This window comes from Lissotriton vulgaris, chromosome 10 (assembly GCF_964263255.1).
Source record: "Lissotriton vulgaris chromosome 10, aLisVul1.2, whole genome shotgun sequence".
NCBI lineage: Eukaryota > Metazoa > Chordata > Amphibia > Caudata > Salamandridae > Lissotriton > Lissotriton vulgaris.
In genome coordinates this window covers 857,459,128-857,471,741 of record NC_141698.1, presented here as the reverse complement: position 1 = coordinate 857,471,741, position 12,614 = coordinate 857,459,128, and the positions used below count along the sequence as shown (strand labels likewise).

Sequence of the window (12,614 nt, the reverse complement as noted above, 5' to 3'; positions counted from 1 at the left end):
CCAATTAATGTAGACCAGTTTGAAATTGGGTGTAAACTCAGTGCCCCATGTAATATTTACCACCACAGTTGTGATGATGAGGCTGTAAGTGTTTGTAGATATAGCTGTTCTTTTTAAATTCTCCCAATCAATGTCCTTACTAGCTTCACTTGACTTTTTTGTAGCACAAATGTAATGTAATTGTCTCCCAGTCTGAATGTGTCTTTTGTTAATATTTTTAAGGCAACTTGATTACATCCATAAGAAGTGCCACAATGAGCCCCCTGGACCAGGAGTGGGAGCCCTAACAAGTGAAGAGAGAACACGCTGGGCCAAGGTTAGAATGATCTCAAAGCATCTCTCCATAATAATATGTTTCTCACAAACAACATCTATCCACTGCTCTCCAGCCCTTTTTGGCAGTGAGATGAAAGCATTGTATACAAACATGTCTTACTGTGCAAATGATTTAAAAAACGAGTTGCTCTGTCTTATTTGGCTTCATCATCACTTGCCAAATTCAGAACTGTTATAATATTATTTTAATTTCTTTAAGATCCGGGAATATTTGATCAGTCTGGATCCAAAGAATCTAACCATATTGGAAAACATTCAGAGCAGTCTTGGTGTGGTCTCTCTGGATGACGCCAGTCCTCATGCAACAGCTGAAGACTATAGTGAGGTGAGCGAAACCTGACACTTTTCTTCCAGTTTTTTAATGTCTGATTTGACATTGCAGCTTTCTGTCAGCCCTCCTGTAATATAAACAAGCACTGGCAAACCAATTTGTCTCGCTTGTGTCGAAAGCAAAGGAGTGGTTTCGTGATAGAATAGTACCAAAAGTTTTTTTAATTGTATATATACGAAATAGTGCTACATGACACACCTATGTTCGTCCTTCATCTTTTCTACATTAATGCCTACCTCTCCATCTTTTAGGACTTCAAGGGAGGTGCAATTGAGTGTTTTGGATGGTTGATTCTATTGAAGATTTTGGAGAGTGAAAGGGTGAACACAGTTTTCAGAGCAGTTGGTCCCACTGAAGTTTATGAGGGTCTTTGGTTGTTTGGAGAGAGAATATAAGTCCATGCAGATGATATACTCCAACTGAGGGAGAGTTCAGAAGTATGATTTATGTCTCCCCCTGTGTATATCTCTGTGTGTTTTGGTACCTGTGTTTCCATATTTGTGCATATTTTTTATTTAAGAGCTATTGTACCCACTTGTGTGAGAGTCTATGTATGCACATAGTTTTCTTTGTCAGTTTATGCGTATTTGTTAATCTATCTCATTATGCGTTTACAGTTTGGTGGCTTTCACTATGTATGCATATGTGCATGACTGTGTGAGGATACATACAGCTAATTATGTTTATGTATGCTTTGTTTTATGTAGGTATAAAACAACAATCACAGTAAAATTGTGCCTAGTAATGCTTAGAAAATACGTGCCAAAGAGCAGTCGTGTAATAGGCTTTTACTAATAGATTGCACTGTAACACTCACTTACAACCCAATTTATATCTTGGTGGGCGGAGGTATGTCTATCAGGGCAGCGGAGTAAATTCGTTTGTCGCCCTGACTGAGCTGGCTGTCATTTCTGAAGCATTGGCAGGTACCGCCGGCCGTCACAGTTGTTCCTGCCAATGCCTTTTTAAGCTTGATGCACGTCTCCGTCAACATGATGGAGCTGTCCACCAAACATATATATATTTTTTATTTTCAAAAAGAAAATCTTGAAACAAGATCTTTAAAAAAAAAAACATTGCCCCCTTTGTTATGGGATTTATCTCCAATGGCAAGAGGGGAATTAGGTAGTTCTCACTGCCCCTTACCGGCAGGGCATTCCTGGCAGTGACAGGCATTGATAACTGACCTCTATGTCCTCTCATCTAAATTTGGTGGGTGGATATACAGGTCCACCTTCGACGGCCATTACTACAACACGCCATCAGAGGGATGTAACCATGGCAGAGTTGGAGTAGTCTCTGCCATTATTACACCAAAGGTCTGCCCATATTGGGCAGGCAGACCATTATGTTGGCGGTAATCATACTCTGTTGCCGTTGAGATGGAGTATTCTTACCACAAACTTATTAATTGCCCCTTTAGTGTTGTAATAATGAAGAAGTAGGGTGAGATTCAATTCAGTACTAGAATGCCCTTGTAGTGTTGCAGTAAGGCGCTCATTGGGAATGGTTGAGGGTCCATTTGCCATCCAGGAACTCTTTGTCATCAGAGTACGGAATGAGGGCTTCTCTGCGACAGTTGCTTACTTTATCATCAAACGCAAAGAATGCAAGCTCATGTCCAGTTTGCAACAAAATACCAAGCCCGTCCATAAGAAAACAAAACAGATAATACATGAAGAGCTAATTAAAGTCTTTATGATCTGACATATACTACAACAACACAGGTAGCCTTACTTACCCTTGTAAAGTATTTAAATTACATTTTATTTCTTCTTAAAATTCGCTGATTTTCAAATGTTTCTACTGCTTAACTTGAGCCTGTTGTTGTAGGTGGGGCCTGCCGGCATTCATTTTTGGGGACTGTTACTTATTTTTGCTATCAGACTTACACCATGAACAAGAGAGAGAAAACACAAAAAGGGGAAAGAAGGACGAAGGGAAAGAGAGGAAAACAGTGAGAAGGGTAGCAAGGATGAAATTAAAAAGATCCATAAACGTTGATACAAGAGCGGACAGTGTCTAGTGGTGGATGAAAGACGAATGATTTGGAATCTAGACTACCCAGCCTTGGTATTCATCACACCTGCTTTCTATTGAGCTGGCTATTGGCATTTGAGCAAAACGCTGGGCTGTGGCACTTATTATTTTACAGATTTGATAGAGACTTCTATCCACAGATTCCTTACCTTTGATTTTCCCCAGGCGTCAGACTGTATCCAGAAGATTTTTTGTGAGCAGTACCCCTGTGCGTTGGTAGGTGGTGTTGATTGGCTCCACTCAGCATCGTATGTGCCGGAGTGTAGCCCGCGATTCAGAAAAGGGGGTGGTGATGAACAGAGTGTCTGAATTAAGCAGACCACTCTTACCCAGTCCAAAGATCAGGGCTTGATCCATCACCGTTATTTATCTCACTGCACCATCCCAGCTCAGAACCTGGCTATATGCAAATCAGTCTGTCCCTGGCCCAGTGCATCATGGGAACAGGGCAGACTAAACTATCAAGCCAATTCTTCACCAGAAAGGAGACAAGCTACTGGGGACCGGTTTCTGGCATTTCAGCCGTCTTCGGCCCGGCTTGCTTGAATCCTGATGGTGCAGTGAGAAAGGGACTCATGTCTGAGTATACCCTGCCACACCTATAGTGGCCAAAAACGATTCAGAAAAGGGGGTGGTGATGAACAGAGTGTCTGAATTAACACCTTGGCTGCTGCCCAGATTTATCCCCGGTGCTGAGCCCCAATGTTAATGGGTGTGGTCATGACGGAACGGTTCCGTCATGAGCGCAGCTCAACCGATGCTCATGACGGAACCGTTCCGTCATGAGCATCGAAGGGGTTAAGCAGACCACTCTTACCCAGTCCAAAGATCAGGGCTTGATCCATCACCGTTATTTATCTCACTGCACCATCCCAGCTCAGAACCTGGCTATATGCAAATCAGTCTGTCCCTGGCCCAGTGCATCATGGGAACAGGGCAGACTAAACTACCAAGCCAATTCTTCACCAGAAAGGAGACAAGTTACCGGGGACCGGTTTCTGGCATTTCAGCCGTCTTCGGCCCGGCTTGCTTGAATCCTGATGGTGCAGTGAGAAAGGGACTCATGTCTGAGTATACCCTGCCACACCTTTAGTGGCCAAAAACGATTCAGAAAAGGGGGTGGTGATGAACAGAGTGTCTGAATTAAGCAGACCACTCTTACCCAGTCCAAAGATCAGGGCTTGATCCATCACCGTTATTTATCTCACTGCACCATCCCAGCTCAGAACCTGGCTATATGCAAATCAGTCTGTCCCTGGCCCAGTGCATCATGGGAACAGGGCAGACTAAACTACCAAGCCAATTCTTCACCAGAAAGGAGACAAGCTACCGGGGACCGGTTTCTGGCATTTCAGCCGTCTTCGGCCCGGCTTGCTTGAATCCTGATGGTGCAGTGAGAAAGGGACTCATGTCTGAGTATACCCTGCCACACCTATAGTGGCCAAAAACGATTCAGAAAAGGGGGTGGTGATGAACAGTGTAGCCCGCGTCACCTATGTAGGTGCCATCTTGGAGCGCTGATGTCTTTTTTTTTCTTTCCAGCACTGATCTGAGAGAAGAGCTAGCCTTCTGTTAATTTTTGACAGGATTTTTGTGACTTTTTGTTGACCTTTTTTGATACTTTTTCTTCCTGGTGTGTCGAGGATGTCATTGAGGAAGACAGGTATTAATCCCTGTGGTGCCTGCCACCGTTCTATGTCGATGATGGACCCACATCAGAGCGCGACCACGACTCCAAGTCGTGCTCCAACTGCCGCGCCATGGCGCCAGATGCTTCGAGGGAGCGGTCCCTGAAGCTGCTAGCAGCCCAGCATGAGACTCTATTGAGGAAATGGCCCGCTCGAGAGGAAGGTCTCAAGACCATTCCACAAGTCCGCAGTACTCTTCATTCTACTCGAAATCATTGGAGCGCTCAGGTAAGAGACACAAGAAGTCGAAGCTCGCTTTGACTTCTCCTCGTCTGTCTGCTGGCGCAACAGAGGAACATTGGTGCCTGAGCGACTCCATGCCTCCCCAGTTTTAAGGGAGCCGGAGCGACCCCTGCTCAATTTAAGGAGTTCTATAAGGCCATGCATCTCATTTTTAAGCGGCCCAACCCATCCGGCATGCCTTTGGACCCCGGGAGGTCAGAGGGGGCCTCATTTGGTTCCACGCTAGCAGCTTTAGCCCCTGCTCGATCAATAAATCAATCAATCAATCATTCATTTGTAAAGCGCGCTACCTACCCATGAGGGTCTCAAGGCACGGGGGGAATGGGGGGGGGGGAGAGGAAGGGGGGCTGCTACTGATCAAAAAGCCAGATCTTCAGAAGTTTTCAGAAGGCCAGCAGGTCCTGGGTCTGTCGTAGGCTTGTAGTGAGAGTGTTCCAGGTCTTGGCGGCGAGGTACGAGAAGGATCTGCCTCCGGTGGTGGTTTCCTGGATGCGAGGAACTGTGGCGAGGGCGAGGTTGGTGAGCGGAAGCTGCGGGTGGGAGTGTAGAAGCTGAGTCGGTCGTTGAGGTATGCTGGTCCGGGAGTGGTGTAGAGCTTTGTGTGCGTGGATGAGGAGTTTGAAGGTGATCCTGTTGTTGACGGGGAGCCAATGCAGGCCTCTCAGGTGTGGTGTGATGTTGTCGCGTCGGGGGATATTGAGGATCAGTCTTGCCGAGGCGTTCTGGATACGTTGCAACCGTCTCAGGAGCTTGGTTGTTGTTCCTGCGTAGAGGGCGTTCCCGTTATCCAGTCTGCTTGTGACGAGGGCCTGGGTGAATGTTTTTCTTGTGTCGGAGGGGATCCATTTGAAGATCCTGCGGAGCATTCGGAGGGTGTTGAAGCAGGAAGCGGCGACGGCGTTGACCTGATTGGTCATGGAGAGGGTGGAGTCGAGAATGACCCCCACATTGCATGCGTGTCGGTGGGTTCTGGGGCCGTTCCTAGCCATGTAGGCCACCAGGAGTCATCCCAGGCTGAGGGGGTGGGGCCGATGATGAGGACCTCCGTCTTGTCAGAATTCAGCTTCAGCCTGCTGTCCTTCATCCATTCGGCGACGGCCTTCATTCCTCTGTGGAGATTGGTTTTGGCGGTGTGAGGGTCTTCGGTGAGGGATATGATCAGCTGGGTGTCGTCGGCGTAGGAGATGATGTTGAGGCTATGTTGTGGGGCGACGTGGCCGAGTGGTGCCATGTAGATATTGAACAGTGTCAGGTTGAGGGATGATCCCTGTGGAAGCCGCAGATGATCTCGGTGGTCTTGAAGCGGAAGGGTGGGAGGCAGACGCTCTGGGTTCTGCCGGAGAGGAAGGAGGTGGTCCAGGCCAGGGCCTTTTCTTGGATTCCGGCATCATGGAGGCGTGCTGTTGCCGTTGCAGGTGTGCCATGGCAGACCGTGTCAAAGGCTGCTGATAGGTCCAGAAGGATGAGGGCAGCTGTTTCTCCTTTGTCCATAAGGATCCTGATGTCGTCGGTGGCGGCGATGAGCTCGGTCTCGGTGCTGTGGTTGCTGCGGAAGCCGGACTGGGATGGGTCCAGGATGTTGTTGTCCTCGAGGTAGCTGGTCAGCTGTCTGTTGACGATCTTCTCTGTGACTTTCGCCGGGAAGGGGAGCAGGGAGATGGGCCGGAAGTTCTTGAGGTCGTTGGGGTCCGCCTTGGGTTTCTTCAGTAGGGCGTCGATTTCAGCGTGCTTCCAGCTTTCTGGGAAGGTTGCTGTCTCGAAGGAGATGTTGATTGTTTTCTGGAGATGGGGTGCGATGGCTGTGCTGGCTTTGTTGAAAACGTTGTGAGGGTATGGGTCAGATGGGGATCCGGAGTGGATAGAGTTCATGGTCTTGATGGTGTCTTCGTTGCTGACATTGGACCAGGCGATTGGTGCTGGTGTTGGTCACAGGGGGAGTGGTCCCGGTGGTGGATGTGGGAGTGGCGGAGTCGAAACTGTCATGGATGTCGGTGATATTACGGTGAAAGAAGGTGGCCAATGAGTCGCACAGGTCTTGTGATGTTGGAATGTCATTGGTGTTGGAGCTGGGGTTGGAGAGTTCTTTCACGATGTTGAAGAGCTCTTTGCTGTTGTGTGCGTTGCTGTCTAGGCGGTCCTTGAAAGTGGTCCTCTTGGCTGTCCTGATGAGTTGGTGGTGTCTGCGGGTGGCGTTCTTGTGTGCGGTTTTGCTGTCTGGTGTTCGGTCGCAGAGCCAGCTCTTCTCCAGCTTCCGACAGGTGCGTTTGGACCGGAGGTCTTCGGTGAACCTTGTTGGTGTGATTGGTGGCGGAGGTCCTGAGTGGGGCAGAGGTGTCGGCGCAGTCATTGATCCACTGTTTGAGGTTGATGGCGGCGGTGTCGGGGTCGGTGGGGTCTGCGGGTGGTCCCAGGGGGAGGGTGGTGGTCAGTTGATCCTCGGTGACCTTGCCCCAGCAGTGACATGGTATCTGTTGTGTGCGGTGGTGTGTGGTGGGTTTCCTGAAGGTGAAGTGGACGCATCTGTGGTCTGTCCAGTGGTGTTCGGTTATGTGGTTGAAGGAGATGTGGGGACTTGCGGAGAAGATGGGGTTCAGTGTGTGTCCAGCGGCGTGGGTGGATGTCGTCACAAGTTGTTTTAGTCCGAGGTTGGCGAGGTTGTCGATCAGGGCGGTGGAGTTGGCGTTGTTGTTGTTCTCGAGGTGGAAGTTCAGGTCCCCGAGGAGGATGTAATCCGTGGAGGCGAGGGCGTGCGTGCTGATGAGGTCAGCGATGGAGTCGCTGAATTGTGGTCGGGGTCTGGGTGGTCTGTAGACGAGTGTTCCTCTGAGGGTGGTGCTGGGGTCGGTGTGGATCTGGAAATGCATGTGTTCGGCGGTGGTGAGGGTGTCGTTGGTGTTGGTTGTGACTCTGAGAGTGTTCTTGTTGATGATGGTGATTCCCCCTCCCACTCCGTTGTTTCGGTCTCTGCGGGAGATCTTATAGCCTTCTGGGATGGCTATGGCGATGTCTGGTGCCAAGGTGGTGTTCAGCCAGGTCTCCGTCAGGAAGGCGACGTCGGGGGTGGTTGAGTCTAGGAGGTCCCAGAGTTCGATGTCGTGCTTGCGGGCGGAGCGGGTGTTGATGAGGATGCATTGGAGGTGGTTGGGTTCTCTTGCTGATGGTTTGGCGGGCCGAATGCTGGTGAAGCTGCAGTTTCGGCAGGTGAAGGGCCCTTGGGTGCGCTTCGGGGTGGCCCAGTAGCAGGAGTGGTCTTGTCCGGGGTTGAGTGCGTGGAGGGTGTTGGAGTCGTAGTGCAGTCTGGTGTTGTGGTGGCTTCGGGGTCCAGGGGTTCTGGCGATGGGCACGGTCCAGGCGTGGACGGGCGCAGACGCACAGAGGCCGCCATATAAGGGGATGTGGGAGGGAGGGGAAGCTGGGAGGTGGGAGCGGGGCGGCGAATGGGAGCACAGGGGCGGGGCCGCAGGGGGGCAGTGGCGGGAAGAGCGGGACGGGGGAGGCGACGCAGGGCAACAATACAATGCAATGAAAACAACAGATGGCACAGAGTAAAATGAAGATAAATGAGAAAGAAAAACGAAAGAAAAGTCAAGAACAAAAATGGAGCTCAGAGCGCAGAACGAGAAGCAGGCACAGAGCAGGGATACCAGCGGCGAACTCCCGAGGCGGCAGCAGCTGGCTAGGAGGCAGGAGCACACAGGCGGAGCTGTGCGGTATGGGGGTGGCTTGACCTGCAAGAAGGGTCAAGGGTCCCTCCCTCTACTGCGCAGCGGCCGCCATGTAAGGGAATGTGGAAGGGAGGGCAGCTGCTGGGAGGTGGGAGCAGGTGGCGAATGGGAACGCGGGGGCGGGGCCACAGGGGGGCAGCGGTGGGAAGAGCGGGACGGGGGAGGTGACGCAGGGCAACAATACAACGCAATAAAAAGAACAGATGGCACAGAACCAGAGTAAAATGAAGAAAAACAAAAGAAAAGTCAAGAACAAAACTGGAGTGCAGAGCGCATAACGAGAAGCAGGCACAGAGCAGGGATACCAGCGGCGAACTCCCGAGGCGGCAGCAGCTGGCTAGGAGGCAGGAGCACACAGGCGGAGCTGTGCGGTATGGGGGCGGCCTGACCTGCAAGCAGGGTCAAGGGTCGCTCCCTCTACTGCGCAGCGGGTGCCATATAAGGGGATGTGGGAGGGAGGGGCAGCTGGTAGGTGGGAGTAGGGAGGCGAATGGGAGCCCGGGGCAGGCCATAGGGGGGCAGAGGCGGGAAGAGCGGGACGGGGGAGGCGATGCAGGGCAACAATACAATGCAATGAAAACATCAGATGGCACAGAACCAGAGTAAAATGAAGATAAATGATAAAGAAAAATGAAAGAAAAGTCAAGAACAAAACTGGAGCGCAGAGCGCAGAACGAGAAGCAGGCACAGAGCAGGGATACCAGCGGTGAACTCCTGAGGCGGCAGCAGCTGGCTAGGAGGCAGGAGCACACAGGCGGAGCTGTGCGGTATGGGGGCGGCCTGACCTGCAAGCAGGTTCCATAGGGGCCGATGGGCCCCTATGGATCCGGTCATGAATGCAGACTGGTTCTGGTTGTGCCACTCCGACCATTCCTGGTGCTAGCCCCTACGCTGATGCTCCCGGTGGTGGCAGGGCTCATTGGCGGTGCTACCCCGATTGTGATCCCTGAATCCAACACAGAGCTACGTCACGCCAACAGGACCTCCATGTTATAGGTTGGAGCCTGAGCCCTATACCAAAGGGCCAGGCTTCAGAATGGAATTGGAGGGTCGCTGGACCCTTTACAATACCAACCTTATGATGAGGCTGTGGGCTGGTGTGAGGAACTGGGTGATGCCTGTGGACTGGATATGTCTCCAGATACTGGCATGCTTTCTCCCCCTACCCTGTCAATGGAGGAGGGAGCTACATACACAGTGGTGGTGAAAGGGCGGCTGAGGTCCTCAACGTTCAGTTGCCCTCTGTGGCAGTCAAGACCAACATATTAATGGAGGTTCTGCAACCAGGAGTTTCCTCCTCGGAACCCAAACTCCTGTTCGACAAAACGCTCACGACGTCTTATGGGGACCTAGTCTAAACCCAGAACACTGCTCCTGTGAATTGGATGATTCCACCCCACCATCGCCCTGCTTCAGGGGACACAAATTTCCTCACCCAACACTCTACTCCAACGCTCTATGGTGGTCCAAGCCTCCACTTCCCATGGACCTAGTTACCGCTCCCCCGGACAGGGAATCCAAAAGGCTGGACAGTTGGTAAAGGAAATATGTTTTCTTCCGCCAGCCTTGCACTATGGTTAGTGAACACTGCATGCTTATCGGACCGCTCCTCCCACACGCTTTGTCAAACAGTTGCACAAGTGCTATAACAGGTTCCGGAGGAGAGACACAGCAAAGTTCACTATATGCTGTGGAATGGACACAGCCAATTCACTGGGCAGTGCAGTTTCATTGACAGTGGCCATCAGACACCCAGTCTGGCTGAGAACATCTGGCTTTTTGGGGATGTCAAGGCTTCCCTCATGGACATACTCTTGGATGGCACCCATCTCTTTGGAGACAAGGCAGACTTGGCGTTGGATCTCTTTAGGGACATGCAGCCTACGGCCAAGTCCTTGGGCCTCTCAGCTGCTCCACGTCCCCAGTCTGCCATTCTCTCTTTTCATGGCCACAGAAGGGGGTTTTAACTATGCCAACCCTATCCCACTCACCAAGCTGACAAGCTTTCCTGACTCTGTGTGGACGAGGGCCTGGGTCCCACTGGCCTTGTGGGTCAGGTAGCCAGCTATCTGGTCCAGCCACTCCCCTCCCCCTTCCCCAGCAGCTGCAACCTCCAAACCTTCCCAATCTTGCCCTTTTAGATAATGGCATCCTGATGGTGGCAATATCCACCATCATCTCCACCAGTGGCAGCCCATAACATCGGACAGGTGGGTTCTGCAGATCGTCTGAAGGGGCTACTCCCTCCCCTTTGAGACTGCTTCTCCCTCCATGCCTCCATCTTATGACCGGCTGATGGAGGATCATTTGTCCCTGCTCAGAGAGGATGTCATTGCTCTCTTGGCCAAGAGAGCAATTGAGATGGTTCTGGTGGCAGAAGTCAGCTGTGGTTGCTATTTCCGCTACTTTCTGGTCTCCAAAAACGACAAGGGTCTTCATCCTCTTGTAGATCTCCAAACCCTCAACTACTTCCTTCAAAATAAGAAAATCAAGATGCTCCAGGTCTTGTCTGCACTAAACCCAGTAGACTGGAAGTTATGCGTGGTCTTACAGGATACCTAATTTCATTCCTGTCCTGCTTTCCTATCGGTGTTATCTGTGGTTTACGGTAGGCCACAATCATTTTTAGTTCACTGTGCTCCTTTTTGGCCTTATCAATGCCCATTGGGTGATCACTAAGGTGATGGTTTGGTTGCAGCTCATCTGCACAGGTTAAGGATGCCAGCCTTCCCCTAACTCAACGACTGGCTGCTGAAGGCAGGATTGCCATCTCCTACCTCCAGGCTATGGTGAACCTCCTGCATTCCCTGGGGTTTACTATCAACATGCCATAGTCATACCTGACTCCTTCTCGTATGCTCCCTTTCATTTTAGGTGTTTTGGGCACAGTTCACTTTCCACCTGCTCCTTCCGAGCAGTGAGTCCATGACATTCAGGCTATGATACTGATGCAGGGGTGTGGAATGTAATAAAATAGCTACTTGTCCTTGGGACAGATTGCTTTATCGATCTGCTTGTCCTGTAAAAAAATCCACTTGTCCCTTTGGTGCAGAGTAGTGCGGCAAATTATAGAAGCAATCTCATTATATAGGAGCTCTGATTATAGCCTCTCTGATTAAGCCGTGGCTCTTATGATGGTATGGTTTGAATACTACGAATTCCCTTATTTTGCCACCTTTCTGCAGATCTACATTCTGGGGCTGGAAGCAGAAGTAAGCAATAGTTGCAGGGTAGGATTGCCATTTCAAGTCTGTGCAAACCTACTAACTTGCATGTTTAAGGGGTTTTCACCAGCTCGACTCTAACTTTTTACCATACTCAGAAAGGTTGGAGATTTCCCCTGATCAGTGCATAAGTAAATCATCTTCCAGGGTGGGTAAAAAAGTGGTTGGAGAGAAAGTGAACTTGTAAATGCTCAACAGATTTTCACATGAGAAAATCTACTCAAGTAGATTTTCTCATTCTAACATGCAGTTTGCAGATATTTTCTAGGACTATGATTTCCTTGCATACTTCTGTAAATTCTTGCAAATTCATGAAAGCGGTAAATCTACACTAAAGCAAGGACATATACTATATTTGCAATTTTGTGGCTTTCTCTAAAAATTGGGTCCTTAATTAGCTCTGGCGTTAACCAAGACAATTTGCTTTTATTACGTTTCATCTCTTTCTCTATCTATTTGCTGGCTTAACTGTAAGTGACATCACATGCAGCATACAAACTCAAAAAGTAGTTTTGTTCAGTGCCAGGGACTACTGTGGCAAAAAACACAGTTGATGGACAGAATGTAGAACAATGTCATACATTCACCCCAGTACAAGGATCTGGGCCTAAATCCATCGTTTTTTTGCACTCCACACCACCCTGGGTTAGACACTGGCTATATGCAAATCAGCTCTAACCCTGTGCCTCATGGGAACAGTCCAGTCCGAACTACCAAGCCATGTCTTTCCCAGACCAGAATCAAGCATCCAAGTACCGGTTTCTGGCTATCAGCCTTCATCAGCCTGGATAGCTTGACTCCAGTGGTGTGGAGAGCCTGGGACTCACTTCTGAGTATACCCAGCACACTCGGGGTGAAAATTGCAAAAAACACAGTTGATGGACAGAATGTAGAACAATGTCATACATTCACCCCAGTACAAGGATCTGGGCCTAAATCCATCGTTTTTTTGCACTCCACACCACCCTGGGTTAGACACTGGCTATATGCAAATCAGCTCTGACCCTGTGCCTCATGGGAACAGTCC

At 50.1% G+C, this 12,614-nt stretch overlaps 1 protein-coding gene across 2 annotated transcripts in view; it reads left to right on the top strand.

The window, feature by feature from the left end:
• The window catches only part of LOC147688905 (peroxisomal carnitine O-octanoyltransferase-like), a 553,955-nt gene that overhangs the window by 387,837 nt on the left and 153,504 nt on the right, over positions 1-12,614 (top strand). For both annotated transcript variants that reach the window (XM_086941801.1, XM_086941802.1), the window contains 2 exons: positions 223-316; positions 536-661. In XM_086941801.1, coding sequence (XP_086797927.1) covers positions 223-316; positions 536-661 — 220 coding nt within the window. The remainder of the gene's footprint in view (positions 1-222; positions 317-535; positions 662-12,614) is intronic.